Source organism: Brachyhypopomus gauderio, unplaced genomic scaffold (assembly GCF_052324685.1).
Source record: "Brachyhypopomus gauderio isolate BG-103 unplaced genomic scaffold, BGAUD_0.2 sc37, whole genome shotgun sequence".
NCBI classification, from domain to species: Eukaryota; Metazoa; Chordata; class Actinopteri; order Gymnotiformes; family Hypopomidae; genus Brachyhypopomus; species Brachyhypopomus gauderio.
The window spans coordinates 1547439-1567045 of NW_027506867.1; the positions used below are offsets into that span (position 1 = coordinate 1547439).

The window sequence follows — 19607 nt, forward strand, 5'->3', positions numbered from 1 at the left end:
ACATCTGATTTTGAAGAGAAGCAATCCTGAGGTACTTCAGATCTTCTGCAGTCAGCTTCCACGGCCGAACATAATGTTTCTTGTCCTCAACTTTACGTTATCGTACACTTATTTGTGTACACTTACTTGTTTGTGCCACTGCAAAAAAGGTAGCAGCTGCCTTTCATGAACTTTCTCAGGAACAGAGGTCTTGCTCCTGCACAATGATCCCCTTGAGTCTTGTTGTCATACTCACTCTGTTTGTCTTGATGATATTTTGATTTTAAGGTTAATCTGCTCCCACTGTCTACAGGCCTTTTAGTGTGTGTGTGTGTGTGTGTGTGTGTGTGTGTGTGTGTGTGTGTGTGTGTGTCACGTAAACCTTTAGCTGTTAAAGTAAAAAAAATAATCCATGTAGAACATACCCATCAAATGTAATTACATACCTGTGTTTATACAAAGTTGTCCCATCCAAATTAAGACAACCAGCATCCAGCAAATATGTTTCCACTGTAAGCCTGGCATTGAAACTTCCAATCCTCAACCTGTTTTACAAAATGTCAAAAAAATTTGCCAACTTTGAATCAGTAAATCTTAAATAGTTGAATCTTCTGAAATACTTGCATGGCCTCAGAAATGGTTCACTTGCTGTACAGTACTATACAGTCTGGATTACTGCAGCTCCCAGAGATACAATGGCGTTGGCTTGCACTAAACTGTCTGAGCACTGATTAACAGATGGCCCTTTGGAGAGGGTTTTTCTTTTTTCGAGCACAATAATCCTATTTGTCTTCTTAGTGAAGCAGGTCCCTGGTGTGCTGCAGGGTTCACCTGTGGGCCTCACCAAACTGCCAAAAAAGTCAGGACTCTCAACTCAGACGACCCATCGCCCCGTGTTCTTGAACGTCTGATCTGAATTTCCATTATGGAAACATATGCACATAAATGTGTCTGTCCTGACCATCGAGCAAATGATGTCATTGAGTAAGGCTGTCAGTTTGGGCCACATGTATGCGTGTGCATGACCTGGTGTTACTGACACTAATTGCCTTATATTATTACCTTAGTGTGTTTTTGCTGCTTATTCTAGTCCAGGCAAACTAGTAACCATTCTGTATGTGTGTGAGGAGGTATTTGTGTACTCATGTGGACTGATTGATGCATTGATGATAATCTGGTTTTCATACTTAATAGTCAAAGTGGAAACCGCAGGTCTGGCCCAGTACACGCCGTGCTGTCGTGTTATTGTTGGAGAACAACATCTGATGGGCTTCCCTTGAAGAACCTGATTGTGCCAGCGTATGCCAACCACAAGTCCTATGTACATGTTTTCATGTGTTTGGCCAAGTTAATAAAGCCAGGGCAGCTTTCCCAGACATGATTTAAGCCTAGTCTTAGACTAAATTTCAGTGCCAAGAGTGAATCACCATTGGAAATTCTATTTTAGATTGCTTTTATGTTTCATTTGGGTATGGGAAAGTGGCCCTCTGTAGTAGACCACTGGCTGTCAGTCCCGTGAGCCACATATGTGCACGGGGCATTTCTGGGATTTCAAGATCAGCAAGTCACGGTCCACACCAAAGCTGTGCTTTTCCAAAGAAAGATGTCTTCACTGCTAAAAATCTGACATTAATACTGCAGAGCTACTGCAGATACTTGGCTCCAGACATATGGCACCAGCGCCGGCAGCACATGAATAATCTTGCAACGTTCTTCTCTGGCAGACTTGGAAGGCTGTCGCCCTGTAGAACTTCACGATTTCTCCGCTCCAACACACCTGCTTTGGCTGATAAAATTGATCAGGGTGGCTGAACCAGTCCCACAACAGGGACAGGAAATCTCAAGATCTCTTGATAGTGTCCTACCAAGCAGATATATCCTCTTACAGAAAGTCTGCTCAGGTGCGAAGAACCCTTTGGTGAGATTGTTATCGAATGAACAGACGAGCGGATGTGTTGAGCATTTCATTGGTCTCAACAGAACTAGGATCACAAAGTGTGGTGGGGTGAAGGGGCGGGCAGACACGCCACAGGCCAAAGTTTGCCCTGTCATTGGCTATGCTTCTGCTAAACATTCTCAGGTGTTCGTTCTCCGAAAACAAATAGCCTCAAGTATCATTAGCCTCAAGCCTGCCTATCCTCATTAATTATTACAAAATGTTCAATTTACGCACTGCAACTATTAATGCTCGAGTGGTGAGAGATGGTGCTTCATTTCTTAACCTGACAACCTCATTATTCAAATCTCTCTAACCCTTCAAAGAATAAGTAAAATAAAAACATTATTGCACCTAGCTAGTTGGTGTAAGTCTCACAGTGTTAGCGCTGTGGCTATAAGCTCTGTATCCAGTACTAAAAGGATGAGTTTTTCCACTGTCAACAGCCTTAGCAGCAACAAACAGGTGGACACAGATATTATTAGCTTTTCTCCAGTAATACAGCTGCTCCATTTAAGTCAGACTGGGTTGTAACTGGTATAGATTATTATGTTAATATCCATTTTGCTTTCACTGTCAATAAATTGAAGAGAACAATAAAAAAGTGGCACCTCATTTGTTTGTTTGTTTGTACATACCTTTTCTTTGACTTATTAATGAATTAAATCCAGTGTAAGGAGGTGGAAAGGCCTCTTAAAATGCATTGCTAGCTGCTGTACAGTGTCTGGAACATTGTTTTTTAAAGAATCCTAGAAAGAACACCTGACAAACAAACAAAACTACTAAAATAATTTAAAAGGAAAGAACAAATTATTAACTGGCATGACTAAAACAACTTTTAGTCAGTACTGTGCAACAGCCTCCTTTAAGAAAGGCCAGATTACGGTGTAGGAAAGGGGACTGCTTCAGATGTCATCCCTGTTAGATAGCAACATTTGGCCCTAATCTGAGAGTTTATCTAAGATTAGGACATCTAGAGCCCAGGGAGGCTCAGTGTTGCTGTGGTAACCCATGCTCGAGGGCAGGTTAGGGGCTTTGGATATAAACTGCCTCCAGCATCATTTCTAGTTATAGCATCCAAATCCGCAAAGCAAACACCCAGACACACGCACACACACACACATGCACACACACACAAGATGATGTGAGTGAATGCTTTTGTACAAAACAAACTAACATCTCACCCAGTTAAAAACTTGGATGTCTCCAGCAAAATAAATCTCTCTCAAAGGTCGGGCGGAAAACCTTCAAGAAATAAAGACTTGTGTTGTTTTTAGTGTGGTCAGCTTTTGATTCATGAAAGTAGCCTCACAACTACTGTGAATGTTTAATGTGCATGGAGATGCACATATTCGTTAAACTACAAGCTGTGCATCATAGCTTAGTTACCTCATAAGGCAGCTGAAGGGTTTTACTCAGAAAATCAAATCAAATCAAATCAAAGTTTATTTGTATAGCGCTTTTCACAACACATGTTGTCACAAAGCGCCTTACAGGATTTAAAAGGTTAACAATACTATGGGTCCAGAACCCTAATGAGCAAGCCAAAGGCGACAGTGGCGAGGAAAAACTCCCTATGATGGTGGGGAATAGGAAGAAACCTCGGGAGAACCAAGACTCAAAAGGGAACCCATCCTCCATTGGGCGGCCCGTTAACACACAAATTACACAAAATACAGACAAATACACAAGTCACACACAAATCACACAATCAGACTAAGTAGAGTAAAAATGAAAATTCTGGGTTTTGATATTGTCACTGTAAATGTCTGTTGATGAACGCCAGGCTTTCATTCCGTGTCGGAGCAGCGATGCTGGTATTGTAGGCTCCGACTGCAATGTTACTCTCCAGGTGAACCTCGGAGAAAAGATACGAGATGTAGTAACTATGTAACAGATTAATCAAAGGCCAAACTAAACAGATGAGTCTTTAATCGAGTTTTAAACATTGAGACTGTGTCTGAGTCCCGAATAGAGGCAGGAAGATTATTCCACAATTGTGGAGCTTTAAAAGAAAAGGCTCTTCCACCTGCTGTGATCTTTTTGATCCTAGGAACAGTTAATAACCCTGCGTCCTGCGAGCGAAGTGAACGCGCTGGGTTATATTGTAGCGTCGGGCCAATGGGGGGTGCCGGAGGGTGACACCATTACCCATGAGCCCTTGCGGCCCCGGCCCTGTTGTGTTTAATTATGCGATGTTTATGTTTGTATAGTGTTTTTAATGATTATTTATTGTGTTTTATTAGTTAAGTCACCCCGGTCCATCCTTTTGTGTACCTGTGCATTATCTTAGTTTCCCCTCCATGTATGTGTAACGTTGCCGTCGTCATGACCTCCCCCTGTGTTTCATGTGCAAGGCGTACCTCATTTAGGCCTCGAGTTATACTGATTGTGCCTGTGAGTGCCAGTTTTATTACAAAGAACAATAAAACCTCTGTTCTGTTTGGAGAATGGACTTCTCTGCAACTTCTTTCTACCACACCACGCCACAATTGGTGTCAGAAGTGGCTCTCCGTGATGAAATATTCCACCTTTCCGGAGAGCTCGAACGGCTTGAAGCAGGGCTGAGAGAGAAGCGAAGGAACGGCAGGAAATCGGTCAGACATCATCTTGACGGGCCAAGCGACATCGTACCACCGTCCCTCGGACGCAGAACGACACCCGCCGGGACGCGCCACACGCGCGACGAGATGTTACCACCACCCGCTGGGACGCGCCACACGCGCGACGAGATGTTACCACCACCCGCTGGGACGCGCCACACGCGCGACGAGATGTTACCACCGCCCGCTGGGACGCGCCACACGCGCGACGAGATGTTACCACCACCCGCCGGGACGCGCCACGAGACGTTACCTCCCGCCGCCACGCGTACATCGGCAACGGAAGCGACGACCGGCCCGACACGCCGGCTCAGCCTGCCTGGCTATGACGGCGAAGCGGATTGGGCAGCGTTCGAGGCTCAGCTCGATGCCGTCGCCAACTACGAAAGCTGGTCGGACGCTGAGACGGCGGTTCAACTGTGCCTGGCGCTACGGGGACCTGCGCTCAGGGTTCTAGTCGGGCTCCCAGCGGAGGACAGGAACGCGCTGACGCCACTCAAAGCGGCACTGAGGAGCAGGTTCGGGCGGCAACCGGACGAGTCGACGGCGAAGCAGCTCTTGGCGGGACGTCGCCGTGCTCGGGGAGAAGGCCTGAGAGTGTTGGCGTCGGAGCTGGCACTGTTGGTTCGCCTGGCCTACCCCCTGTTCCCACGCGAGGCCCAACGGCAGTTAGAACTAGATTTTTTTCTGGGCGCGGTGGAGCCGGCTGAGCTGAGGAGACACGTCCGCCTGTACAACCCGACCACTCTCGACGCTGCCGTGGACGAGGCCGTCAGGGCAGAACAAATCTTCACCGGTGACTGCCTTAACAGGATGCCCCGTCAGACCCGCCCACACGACCGCCAAGCAAGCCACCGACTGGTCTGCTGGAATTGCGGGGCTCACGGCCACAAAGCCAGCCAGTGCAACGGCTCGGGAAACGAGCAAGGAGCCGCCCGGTGAGGGGCGCGGCGACTCCGGTTCTCACTGGCCACCCCTCTTTCGTTGTTTCGAGAATCGCCGGACAACGTGACTGGCATATTTCATGTAAGTTTGGCGATATCTCTGTTACCGCTCTGATTGACACGGGGTCTTCGGTCTCCTTAATTAGGCCTGAACTGATTAATGATTGCTCGGGGGGGCCCGATGCTGTGGAGTGGGTCCGGGGGAATTTAATATCAGTAACCGGCGAGCGGTTTGAGCTGCTAGGGCGCACCAATGTCTCCTTTGACTTCGGGCAGGGACCCGTGGCGCATGAGTTCTGGGTCGGGGATGTGTTTGATCGCTGCATCCTCGGTAATGACTTCTTGGGGAAGAACGGGGCTGTTATCGACTATAGACAGGGGGAGTTGTCGCTAAACGGGCGAAGAGTTGACGTGTGCTGTGGAGATGATGCAGCCTCACGTTCGTGCGTTACATCAGCTGTGCCAGTGAGTCGAGAAATGCTGTCTCCGTCACCGGGGGACCCGGTCCATGAGCTGTGGCTTAGATGTAGCGTGGGCCTGTCCGCGTCGCAGGGCGAGCTACTCAGCGAGCTGCTGAATCGCTATAGGGGACTGTTCGCTGTGAGCGAGCGTGATTGTTCGAGGACGGGGCTGGCGAGCCACGCGATTGACACGGGCGACGCAAAACCTGTCCGCCTGAGACCGCATCGCCTCCCTTTAACCAAGCGTGTGGCAGCCGAACGCCAAATCCGCGAAATGGCAGCGGCCGGCGTAATTGAGCCTTCAAATAGTTCATGGTCTGCCCCCGTGGTCCTAGCCAAGAAGAAGGACGGTTCATGGCGGTTTTGCGTCGACTACCGACGTTTAAATGCTGTGACTAAACTCGACTCTTACCCGATGCCGCGAGTAGACGACACACTCGAGCGGTTAGCTGGCTCAGACTGGTTCAGCTCCCTGGACCTGCGTAGCGGGTACTGGCAGGTCCCGTTGGACGAGTCAGCGAAGGAGAAGACTGCGTTTTCGATCGGTGCAGGTCTTTGGCACTTCAAGGTCCTCCCCTTCGGGCTCTGTAACGCGCCGGCCACTTTCGAGCGGTTGATGGAGCGAGTGTTGTCTGGGGTTCCGAGCAGTAAATGTGTGGTGTATTTGGATGACGTGCTGGTCCATGCTACGGGCTTCGAGTCTGCGCTGGCCAACCTAGAGTTGGTACTGGGCTTAGTGAAGGAGGCCAATCTGTCCCTCAACCCGGCTAAATGTAACCTCCTTCAGCGTCGCATTAATTTTCTCGGGCATGTGGTCAGCGGAGAGGGCATAGCCACTGATCCCGGCAAGACGGCCGCGGTCCGTGAATGGCCCACTCCGCGTACGGTGCGACAAGTTCGCAGTTTCCTCGGGCTCGCGTCATACTACCGCCGTTTTGTAAAGGGCTTCGCGGACATTGCTGCCCCCCTTCACCACCTGACAAGGGGTGGCGGAACGAGATTTAGCTGGCCTGACGACGCCGAGTGTGCTTTCCGTACACTAAAGCAGAGACTGTGCAGTGCGCCTGTTCTGGCCTATCCTTCCCCCACTGAGCGCTTTATTGTCGACACTGATGCAAGCGACCACGGGTTGGGTGCTGTACTGTCACAGGTCCAAGAGGGCTCAGAGCGCGCAATAGCATACTTCAGCCGCCGCCTGGACAAAGCTGAGAAAAATTATTGTGTGACACGGCGCGAGCTGTTAGCAGTGGTTGAAGGGCTTTGGCATTTCCGACCTTACGTGTACGGCGTACCTTTTCTGCTGAGGACAGACCATGCTTCACTGCAATGGCTGTTGAACTTCCGGGAGCCTGAGGGCCAGCTAGCGAGATGGTTAGCCAGGCTACAAGAGTTTAACTTTGTGGTAGAGCACAGACCGGGCAGAATCCACGGGAATGCTGACGCACTGTCTCGCCGGCCGTGCGCTTCCCACGATTGCAAGCACTGCCAGCGCGCTGAGGGAAAGGCAGAAACTGTCGGTGTATGTGCAGCGGTGGGCCGGACTGCTGTTGCCCCTCCTGTGTCACCCTGTATCTCCACTGCGGAGCTGGCTGCGGCTCAGAGGGCCGACCCGGACCTGGCATGGGCGCTGGACGCTTTGGAGGCGGCCGCCGTGCCGGACTGGGACGACGTGGTACGACGGGGACCCGTAGCTAAGGCGTTGCGATCCAACTGGGACAGCCTGAGAATCGCTGGGGGCGTCCTGCACAGAACCTGGGAGGACCCGAGCACTGGAAGCCGCTTAACTCAAACTGTAGTACCGCAGGGCCTACGTGACACTGTTCTGCAGGCTGTCCACGGTCTGCCAGGCTCAGGCCACTTTGGCATCACAAAAACTCTTCACAGACTGAGACAGAGATTCTGGTGGCCGGGCTGCAGAGCTGGAGTTGAACTGTTTGTCCATTGTTGTGACACGTGCGCTGCCAAGAAGGGACCGGCGAGAGTCTCACGTGCGCCCCTCCACCCCATGCAATCCGGCTGCCCCATGGAGAGGGTGGCAGTGGATGTACTGGGGCCGTTTCCAGTGACTGAGTCGGGCAACCGCTACGTGCTCGTGGCCATGGACTACTTCACGAAATGGCCCGAGGCGTATGCGGTGCCCGACCAAAGCGCCGTTACTACTGCAGAGACCCTGCTCCATGAGTTTTTCTGTCGCTTCGGCGTCCCAGAGGTCCTACATAGCGACCAAGGCCGAAACTTTGAGTCGGACGTCATGACCGAGGTTTGCCGCCTGCTGGGGGTGCACAGGACTCGAACAACTCCTCTTCATCCACAGGGTGATGGCCTGGTCGAGCGGTTCAATCGAACCCTGGCTACTCAACTGGCCATGGCTACACAGGAGAACCAGCGTGACTGGGACAAACAACTGCCTCTCGTCCTGCTGGCATGCCGCTCCGCCTTACAGGAGACTACTGGTTTCACCCCCGCCATGCTTATGTTCGGCCGTGAACTGCGATCACCTGTGGACCTGGCATTTGGGGCACCTCCCACTGATGATGTTAATGTTGAACCTGGCCCTGTGTTCGTTTCTAGGCTGCGGACAAGACTACTCGACGTCCACAAGCGAGCCAGGGGTAGCCAGGCGGGGGCCGGACTGCGCCAGAAACGCGCCTATGACATGCGCTGCTACGGCGGGCCCCTGCCCGTGCACTCTGAGGTTTGGCTGTACAATCCCCGTCGAAAGAAGGGACTGTGCCCCAAGCTGCAGTCCGCATGGGTGGGGCCTTGCACTGTGCTCGCGCGTGTCAGTGACGTGGTCTACCGGATCCGCTGGGGCCGGCGGCGCCTCGTGGTGCACCGCGACCGCCTTGCCCCGTACCAGCCTAAGGTGCAGGGTGCTGGACGCTGCCCGGACTCTTCACCGCCTGTCTCCCCGGTTATTGGTCCTGCTGCTTCCCCTGTGGCCGGTCCGGCCAGGCCACAGCGCACGCGGAGGCTACCGCGGCGCCTGCAGGACTGTGTGACATAGATTGTTCTGTGAACTGCATTGTTAACATTCTCATGCCGAGTTATGGACTGTTCTTTCTATGTGTGTACATGTATATATATATATATATATATATATACGCATTTTTAATTGTGTCTGTAACTATTGATTGCCTTATTTACTGTTCTCCCTCTGTTTGTTATGCCAAGTCCGTTATGTGCCAGGTGTTTATTGTGCATTGTGGTGATGCCTACTCTTTTTGATGCCACCTTGACAACGTTACCGTACTGCTGTGCTCATGTTAATGCCTTGTACACGACATGCGTATGTCTTGAGTTGTACTGCCCTTGCTGTTTTTTTCTTTCCTCCAGGATTGTATTTGCGCTTCACATGCGCGTTGAGTAGGATCTGCCTCATACGGCTGTAATTGTGTGTTTGATGCCATGTTTCTGCCCTTATACGCTACTGGACTGTCTTGTGTGTGGTCGCCGGGACGGCTGACCTCTTGGGGGGGGGCTGTGTAGCGTCGGGCCAATGGGGGGTGCCGGAGGGTGACACCATTACCCATGAGCCCTTGCGGCCCCGGCCCTGTTGTGTTTAATTATGCGATGTTTATGTTTGTATAGTGTTTTTAATGATTATTTATTGTGTTTTATTAGTTAAGTCACCCCGGTCCATCCTTTTGTGTACCTGTGCATTATCTTAGTTTCCCCTCCATGTATGTGTAACGTTGCCGTCGTCATGACCTCCCCCTGTGTTTCATGTGCAAGGCGTACCTCATTTAGGCCTCGAGTTATACTGATTGTGCCTGTGAGTGCCAGTTTTATTACAAAGAACAATAAAACCTCTGTTCTGTTTGGAGAATGGACTTCTCTGCAACTTCTTTCTACCACACCACGCCACAATATTGTTCAATAAGTTCACTAAGATAGTCTGGAGCTAAGCCATGCAGCGTTTTATATGTTAATAAAAGTATTTTATAGTCAATACGGAATCTAATTGGCAGCCAGTGTAATGACGATAGTACGGGACTAATGTGATCAAACTTTTTAGTTTTTGTTAAAACTCGTGCTACTGCGTTCTGAACCAGCTGGAGTTTGTTTATCGATTTACCAGAGCATCCAGCTAGGAGACTGTTGCAATAATCTAAACGAGAGGATATATGAATGCATGGATTAGTTTTTCTGCATCACTAATATTTAATATGTTTCTAATTTTGGCAATGTTGCGCAAGTGAAAGAACGCTACCCTAGTTATATTATTAATATGTGTATCGAACGAGAGATCTGGGTCTATTGTGACGCCCAAGTTCTTTACCTCTGCGCTGGGGGTTATAGTAAAAGAATGTAGATTCAATGCTACATTATGTATCTTGTCTCTCGCAGCCCTAGACCCAAACTATTATTAATTCTGTTTTATCGGGATTTAGTGCTAGAAAGTTACACGCCATCCAATGTTTTATCTCTTCTACACATTTCTCAATCTTACTGTTTGCGCCTAAATCATCGGGTTTTGCCGATAAATATAGCTGAGTGTCGTCTGCGTAGGAATGGAAACTGATGTCATGCTTATGCATAATCTCGCCTAAGGGTAACATGTATAGTGTGAATAGAAGTGGTCCTAGGACTGTCCCTTGTGCGACACCATATTTAACCTGCACAGATTTAGAGGTTTTATTATTAACACTTACACATTGGAAGCGGTCAGTTAAATATGATCTAAACCAGGAGAGTGCGACTCCTTTAATACCTACCGTGTTTTCTAGTCTATCCAGCAAAATGTTGTGGTCTACAGTATCAAAAGCTGCACTAAGATCTAACAGTATAAGGAACGAGACAAGCCCATTATCGGCCGATATTAGTAGATCATTCACTACCCTGAGTAAAGCTGTTTCAGTGCTGTGGTTTGGTCTAAATCCTGATTGGAACTTTTCATGGATACTATTTGATTGGAGATAGTGGTTTAATTGATTGGAAACTGCTTTTTCTAAAATTTTAGAGATAAATGGGAGATTAGAAATGGGTCTATAGTTAGCTAGAATCTGCGGATCGAGATTCTGTTTTTTAATCAAGGGTCTAATTACGGCGCATTTTAATTGTTTGGGCATGTAACCTAGGTTAAGGGAGGAGTTAATCATATTAAGTAAGGGCCCTTCAATGGCTGGGAGTAGGTCTTTAAATAGACGGGTTGGAACTGGGTCAAATATACATGATGTAGGCTTAGACGAATTAATCAGTGTTGTGAGCTCTTTTTGCGATATAGGATCGAAGATATTTAGCTCAGTAATATTTTTGGATGCATAGTTACTAATAACTAAACTACTGGGGTTGGATTGGAGGTTAGGCTGCGATGTATTATGACTCTGTAGTCGGATATTATCTACTTTATTATTGAAAAAGTTTAAAAATTCATCGCTAGTGTGTGTAAGTGCTGTTAGAACTAGTGTCGTCGATATTTCTTGTTAGTTTAGATACCGTCGCGAAGAGAAATCTAGGGTTATTCTTGTTGTTTTCTATTAGTGTCGAGTAGTATGCGGAAAAGAAAAGGCCGTCACAAGCTGCTAGTGCTGCCTCCTTCAGTCACAGACTGTGAGGTCCATTCCAGCAAGGACAGAATGGCGACGGTTTCACGTTAGGGCACACTGGGTTACTAGAGACAACATCTGGCATGTTATGGGGTGTGGTGCTTTGCTTTTGATCTTAGAGGGGTAGTCCTCTGTGCAGGATGCCTGCTAAGGCCACGAACAGCAAATAACACAGACAACCAAAGGCCTCCAGTTTGTAATGCCTAATAGTTCTGACCTGCTCACAGGCTAATGACCCACATATGGCTTGTTAATCTTGTCCTGGCAAAACAAGACACACAGGAAAAGCCAACCGAGCGTGTCCATAATTGTGCTAATTGACGACTTTTTAAACAAATGCGGGCAAAGGCAGAGGAGTAAAAAGTTCAGCGTCCAGAATGAGTCCAGAATGAGTCCTGCCAGCGTTTCGGATCCCCCAGGTGGGAATCGCTGATTGCTTCTGCCTGCAAACTCTTGCAAAACAGGCAGACAGCACAAAACCGCAAGGATACCTTTGGCATTCTGAACCTGAACTGTACAGCCATGTGTGAAGGACAAACACACACACACCCTTGCCCCAAGTCTCCAGACTAAATTTTAAAAGAGTAAAAGTACAGGTTATCAGGTTGTATCTTCATCATAACTATAAATAGACAGAGAAATATACATAACATCGTCACTATGTATACCCCAAAGCAGAGTTTGGGAGTTGATGAGGTCACACAAGTCTGAACACTATAATCATGACAAGCAACACACCAGGACACCGTCATACTTCTTTTCTGACGCACTAAAAACATTTATTTGATTAACCAGCACGATATCAAAGATGGCCTGACGCACACACACATCTCTTCACTGTGCAAACAACATGGTTTGGTTCATACGAACCAAAGAGTTGCATAATGTAAATCCAAAAACAGGAAGTCAGAGGAACGCGTATTTGTTTGCTTACGGTGATTCCATAATGGCTTGCAGCTGGAGACCATCAGTGAAGTGGTCAATGGACCACATTGTAACAAACAGAGCCTAAATATTCTCAGCCTTGTGTTATGCATTATGAGTGAGGAAGAACTTCTGATATATGTTTTTATTCATGAGGGCCAAAATTACAACTTTGATAAACAAACAACAAATAATTTTAAATGACAGAGTACACGAGATTTCAATATGTCGTGAATTGAAATTCAGAAACCGAGGGAATCTTCCACAATGCAGAATTTCTCAGTAAAGCCAATGACTTAAGTGCATAATTAAGTCATGACTGCCTAATATGTGAAGAGCTGAGCAGAAAAAACCTTGAACTTATCTGGCTAAACAGAGATCTTGCTTTGGAGAATACTCCAAATATTGTAAAAAGTGATTAAAAGATTAACTATCAATCAGGCGCTGCAAACCAAGAGCACAGGATTAATTAACTGTTACTATCTCTATAAAACTGAAGACAATTGTCATTATTCCCCAGGAGAGGGCATTCCAGTAAATTTAGACCAGACAGACCCTGTAATGCTCAGAGATCAAATGCTAAAAAGCTACATTATGTGCCCTGCAGTCCTCTGTAAGCACATTAAATGTTTATGTTCATGTTAATTAGGAAAAGATTAAAGAAGTATGTTTCATGTTGGAGTGTCTTAGAAAAAGCTTATTGTGTCCAGAAAATATGGCAGTACAACTTGGGTTTGAAAATTTGCATCTGAACAAACCACAAATGTTCTGGAACTGGATCCTCTGGACTGATGAAACCAAGGTGTTCATCACACAGAGCACAATACAAGATTTGGTGAAAACCAAAACACAGTATATATCCACAAACACTTCATACCAACTGTCAAGCCCGGTGGCAGAGGAGATGCAATGATTTGGTCTCATTCCACAGCCTTACGACCCGGGAACCTCTCCGTTACCGAGACCATGAGCTTTGGTTTACAGCAGAATGTTTTCCGGAGACAAATATGTCCAGCACCTTACGACGAGCCAAAATTGAGTCATGCATCAGAACAATGATCCCACGCACGCCAGCTATTTGACAGCAGGAAGGATAAACAGCGAAGCGTTGGAAAAGCCAAGGCCAAAGTCCAGATCTTGACCTCTCCGAGGTGCTGTGGTGGGATTGGAAGAGATCTGTGTGTAAACGAATGCTCTAGAAAGTCAGTGAACCCGACACTGCTGCTGAATGAGCCAAAATGTCCCCAAAACAATGTTGGAGACTGAAACTACTACAGCACATGATTATGTTGTTATATGTGGTTCTACTTGTTACCAAATTATTGCTCCCCACCCGGTTATAATTGTTGGTTTACATGAAAGTAATTTTTTAGGAAAAAGCCATTACATTTTGAAAAAGGGTTTTTTTTTTTGTTTTTCATTTGAGATTGTGTATAGAATTGAAGTGATGACAATTCCATTTTTATTTCAGCCCTTATAAATAAAAACAGCAGGGTTTCATACCCCCACCCCTGTGTATAATTTATATCTAAAATAAAAAAAGCATACAGATTTCTTTATAAACAATACATTTTTATCCTGGCAATTTCATTCCTTAATACATTGAAAACTACACATAAGACTGAAAAACTATAATTACAATAAATTAACAAGAGCTAAAATACAATACAAATAAATAGAAACACATGATCATATTTGTATAAAACAAGGCCATGGTTGTTGGTTGAATGCTGATAGGTCCTCACTGGAGAGTGGTGCTCTGATGGACAGTCTGTTCATCCAATCGTTAGCTGCTGCTCAGCTCGGCTCCACCCCCTTGTCGCCGATATAGCTGAAGCACCAGCTCGCGAATCTCCTCCCTCTTTCTCCGTACCTGCTGTCGAGGGAACCAGCGGTCCAATCGGAGTGGGAGTTCGAAGTGTACCACTGGGTTCTGCAAGGCCAAAGGGAGGAATCCCAAAGAGACAGACCACTGCGGTGAGGGAGGCTGGGATTCAGATCTGTGTGTGTGTGTGTGTGTGTGTGTGTGTGTACGTACCTGAAGAAAGCTCTCAACATACTGCAGCAGGTACAGACCACAGTCGCTGCTGTTGTCCTGCAGGGGGACCTTGCAGTGGCTGCCTTTGATGACATCATCACTAAAGGCCCGGGGAGTCCCCCGCCGGACCTCCCATTCCACCTGCAGATACCTGTGGGGTGGAGCACAGAGGGGTTTACCCTCTCACACAGCCCCTCCCACCACAGATAAAGGGGTTTACCCTCTCACACAGCCCCTCCCACCACAGATAAAGGGGTTTAGCCTCTCACACAGCCCCTCCCACCACAGATAAAGGGGTTTGTCATCCCACACAGCCCCTCCCACCACAGATAAAGGGGTTTAGCCTCTCACACAGCCCCTCCCACCACAGATAAAGGGGTTTGTCATCCCACACAGCCCCTCCCACCACAGATAAAGGGGTTTAGCCTCTCACACAGCCCCTCCCACCACAGATAAAGGGGTTTGTCATCCCACACAGCCCCTCCCACCACAGATAAAGGGGTTTAGCCTCTCACACAGCCCCTCCCACCACAGATAAAGGGGTTTAGCCTCTCACACAGCCCCTTCCACCACAGATAAAGGGGTTTGTCATCCCACACAGCCCCTCCCACCACAGATAAAGGGGTTTACCCCCTCACACAGCCCCTCCCACCACAGATAAAGGGGTTTACCCTCCCACACAGCCCCTCCCACCACAGATAAAGGGGTTTGTCATCCCACACAGCCCCTCCCACCACAGATAAAGGGGTTTACCCCCTCACAGATAAAGGGGTTTACCCTCTCACACAACCCCTCCCACCACAGATAAAGGGGTTTGCCCTCCCACACAGCCCCTCCCACCACAGATAAAGGGGTTTACCCTCTCACACAGCCCCTACCACCACAGATAAAGGGGTTTACCCTCTCACACAGCCCCTCCCACCACAGATAAAGGGGTTTGTTCGGATCACGTCCAGACAGTTGGCCCTTCTGGAGTGCCGTAGGACATATGGGCTTTTGTGTTGGTCACACACACACACACACACACACACACACACACACACACACACACACACACACACACACACACACAGAATTAAATCAAACTCACTCGCGTAAGAGTGTGTAGATGCCATAATGATAGGACAGCTTCAGAGAGTCCATGATCAAAATGCAGGGCCTAGAGAGAGAGAAATATATAATATATATATTATAATATATATAATAAAATTAGATGCGTCTGTTGTGTGATCACTGACAAGGGAACAGCAGTATAACAGAGTGTATTAATAGACAACCCACTGCACTCACCGCCTGGTGACCACCTTCTTCTGACAGGTGAGCACTGTGCAGTCCTGAAAACACACACACATGAGTTAAAAGCCACTCTGCTCTCTAGTGTGCTGTAGTGTAGTGGGCTCCCTGTACTACAGACCTGGCTCCCCGAGCTACAGACCTGGCTCCCTGTACTACAGACCTGGCTCCCCGAGCTACAGACCTGGCTCACTATACCACAGACCTGGCTCCATGATCTACCTGCTCAATAAAACACCACCTGTCTCAAATCAACTTAACACGCTTATATCAACTCGTGCTGCTAAATTAACTCACCACTTACGATTAGCAGTGAAAACTGCAATAAAAAACGAGTACGAGGCTCTAGTAGCTGTCGAACCCGTAGCCAACCAGGACATTTCGCTAAACTTCAACAGTGGCTGATTTGGCAGCGCTGGCCGACGTCGACCTACGAGATGCTGTTTAGTGCTTCAGGACACAAAATAGCCGCTGGAGCAGGTCCATGCGTCTTTATAATAACTATATTTATTATTCATATGCGAGATGTCCACTCTCATAAAGAACTGATTTAGAGGTTCTGGAATGTTCTGGACTGTGCGGGGGCAGCGCCTGTAAACATCGTTTCTAGTGGCTTATTGCTAGGCTAGCTATGTCGACACTTGGCCTGACGTTTTATGTGTGTGTGTGTGTGTGTGTGTGTGTGTGTGTGTGTTTATTTATTAATATTATGTAGATCATGTATAATAAAAATGGTTACCGGGAGGTCATGAAGAGGGCGTCTGCTGGGCGTGACCTGACATTTTGGGTCGTCTGCGCTCCCTGTAAACACGAGGATGTGTGAACAAACAGGATGTCTACCCCACACCCCTACACCTCCCCCTGTGGACATGTCTCTCATACTGTCCCTCCTTCTGGGTCTTCACTCTGGCACACTTATACCCATCTGTCTCTCTGGGTCTTGACTGTGTTAAGTCCAAGCGAGCGAGCACACGCACAAACGCACACACACACACACACACACACGTCTCGTGCATCAGATTCATAGAAAGCAGAGGTGCTTTTCCACCTCCAAAACATGTCAGGTGTGAGTACAGCTTGTGTGTGTGTGTGTGTGTGTGTGTGTGTCCGAGGTGAAGCAAAGCCCTACAGCACCTGTCTGCTGTCTGTCTGCGGTGGAGGGCCTGCTCGTAGGCCTGGAGCTGTCCGATGGTGTCCGCCAAAACGGCACCAACTCTGTCTGCAGGAGCCCCGGGAAGCAGATCACCACCAAGTACCAGTGAGCTCTGGAGAGAGAGAGAGAGAGAGAGAGAGAGAGAGAGAGAGAGAGAGAGAGAGAGAGAGAGAGAGAGAGAGAGAGAGAGAGAGAGAGTGGAGAAGAGAGAGAGAGAGAGAGAGAGAGAGAGAGAGAGAGAGAGAGATACACACTATGCCTGGCCTACATCCTCTCCAGTGTTTGTGCGTGTCAAACACCATGTTAAATAGCACAGAGTGGTAAAACAGCTAGGCTATGTGCACTGTTTGGGGAAGCTTTTACAAGAACACTGTGTACTTTGAGGTGCAGTGCTGTAACTCATATCTTTTTCTTAGAATTTTCCCCTGCCACACACACACACACACACACACACACACACTCCAATCCTTCCTTTCCACCTCCCCAAGTAGTCATAGTTCCACGTGTTTTTCGTCTGTAGGTACGTGTGTGTCTGTACATACGTGTGTGTCTGTAGATACGTGTGTGTCTGTAGATGTGTGTGTGTGTGTCTGTAGATGTGTGTGTGTGTGTGTGTAGATGTGTGTGTGTGTGTGTGTGTGTGTGTAGATGTGTGTGTGTGTGTAGATGTGTGTGTGTGTGTGTGTAGATGTGTGTGTGTGTGTGTAGATGTGTGTGTGTGTGTGTGTGTGTGTGTGTGTGTGTGTGTGTGTGTGTGTGTGTGTGTGTGTGTGTGTGTGACAGCAGCCCCCTCACTCTTGGTTGACGGGGATGAAGAGGTAGTCCTTGCTGAAGATATCTACATGTCTGGTCCAGGTCTTCACTCTCCGGTGACGTCTGTACTGGGCTCTGAAAGAAACGAACCGCCCCCCATTTCAAATACCGCACAGGCCACACCCCCCTCAGCTCGACCAATCGGAGCCCGTGTTGACTCACGTGCCGCCCGCCTCCTCCTCGCTGCTGTTGGACTTGCGCGTGAGCTGCTTGTAGAAGAAGCTGCTGAAGATGTGTGCCCGGTCGGCCACGCCCCCATCCGCCCGCTCCAGGTGGAGGTACCTGCAGCCAGACCACGCCCCCCCACTATTATGGCTCCGCCCCTCCAAAACCTGACCCTCTTTCATCTTACTTTTAGTCAACTAAAATTCATACTTCTATAAAATAAACGTGATCCGGGGTACTAAAGTTCATCTAGTTCAGATTTGATTATTTACGATGATTATTTACTAATGCGTGAATGTGGATTGCTATATACAGCGATCCTGATCAGAATCATTATTAATGGACCTGCGGTGTGCTCTGAATGGAGGAGACACTGTAAACACAACGATCTGGCCCTCCTGATTATAGGAGGTCTGTTCACGCTCATTAAAATCACCTGCGATCCATCAAGGACACCGATGACTTACTTGAGGTAGAAGTCGATGATGACATCGTTTAGAAACTCGCCATCCCTCAGACACTCCAGGTCTTCGGTCGTCACGGTGATGCCGCCTTTGGACGGGGGAGGTGGGTACTGAATCAACCTGAGTTAGATAAATAAACAGAGAAAAATAAACAGCAAATCACAGCCACTGCAGTAAAGGGTCGAGGCCTCGTGAAACACGTCCAGCACAAACTCTTCGTACTGAGAGGGACTACTCTAAAAATAAAGTCGCCCTCCAAAATTCATGGTAGTATTGCCTGACAAACCGAATCCAGACTTCAGAAGCTCCAGTGGAACCTTCTGACCAGCCTCACGGAAAGTTCTAGAGCAGCGAGGCCGAAACGCTTCCTGCCCCTCCACCAAAAGCATGGCGAGTTCGTCAGCTTAACCAGACGCAGGCCACTGACCCAGGAACAGAAGCTCTGCCTATATAGCATTGTGTTGTCCTTTTAAACACAGGTTGTGTCAGATTGTGCACATACCTATGTTTTTGTGTAAGACTGTGTGTGTGTACCTTCTCGGCAGGGTCTGCTGTCTGGTGCGGCTCCGCAGGGTGGCGTGTCTCATGCCTGTGACCTCACTGGCTCCGCCCCCCTGGCTTGCTCTCCTGGTCTTACACAGACCCTCCTGTAGACGACCAGAGGAAGCTCGTGAACCATCAACACCAGACCTACTCTCCTCTCGCTCTAACTCTCTCCTCTCCCTCCATCTCTCTCCTGTCCCCTCTCCCTGTATCTCTCTCTCTCTCTCTCCTCTCCCTCCATCTCTCAGTTTCTTCATAAGTGCGTCTAGTTTTCCAGTAGTGGACCTTCTGGGCCCAGGGTGCTGGTTTCAGCAGAAGACTGAGAGACGGATGAGGGTCATTAGGTAAATATTGGTCCTGGGCTTTGGAAACAAGCTCTCGTATCAGACTGGGAAACAACGAGGAAAGTAAACATGATAGATTGTTTGTGTGTGTGTGTGTGTGTGTGTGTGTGTGTGTGTGTGTGTGTGTGTGTTAAACTGGGCTCCTTTAGCTGGAGAGTAAGCCAAAACATAAAAGAAGGATGAAAACGGAGAGTGAAAGAGACAGTGGTGGAGAGAATATGAGATGGCCTACTTTAATATCAGCCAAGTAGAATAAACAAGTGGAAAAAAGACACAAGACTCATGGTGTACAAACATGACCTGACTGCCACGTACAACCACTGGGGAGCACACACACACACGCACACACACGGACATGCACACAGACACATGTACACACACACACACAGACATGCACA

At 48.2% G+C, this 19607-nt stretch overlaps 1 protein-coding gene across 1 annotated transcript; it reads right to left on the minus strand.

Moving 5' to 3' along the window:
- Nucleotides 1-13844: 13844 nt before the first annotated feature.
- senp7b (SUMO specific peptidase 7b) lies at nt 13845-18992 on the minus strand. The gene is made up of 10 exons (XM_076985182.1): nt 18857-18992; nt 18326-18442; nt 17856-17975; nt 17676-17768; nt 16862-16992; nt 16467-16528; nt 15725-15768; nt 15525-15593; nt 14435-14585; nt 13845-14329 (listed from the first exon to the last, which is right to left on the minus strand). The coding sequence occupies exons 1-10, from the start codon at nt 18907-18909 to the stop codon at nt 14183-14185; spliced, it is 987 nt and encodes a 328-aa protein (XP_076841297.1). The 5' UTR covers nt 18910-18992; the 3' UTR covers nt 13845-14182.
- Between the last annotated feature and the right edge of the window lie 615 nt (nt 18993-19607).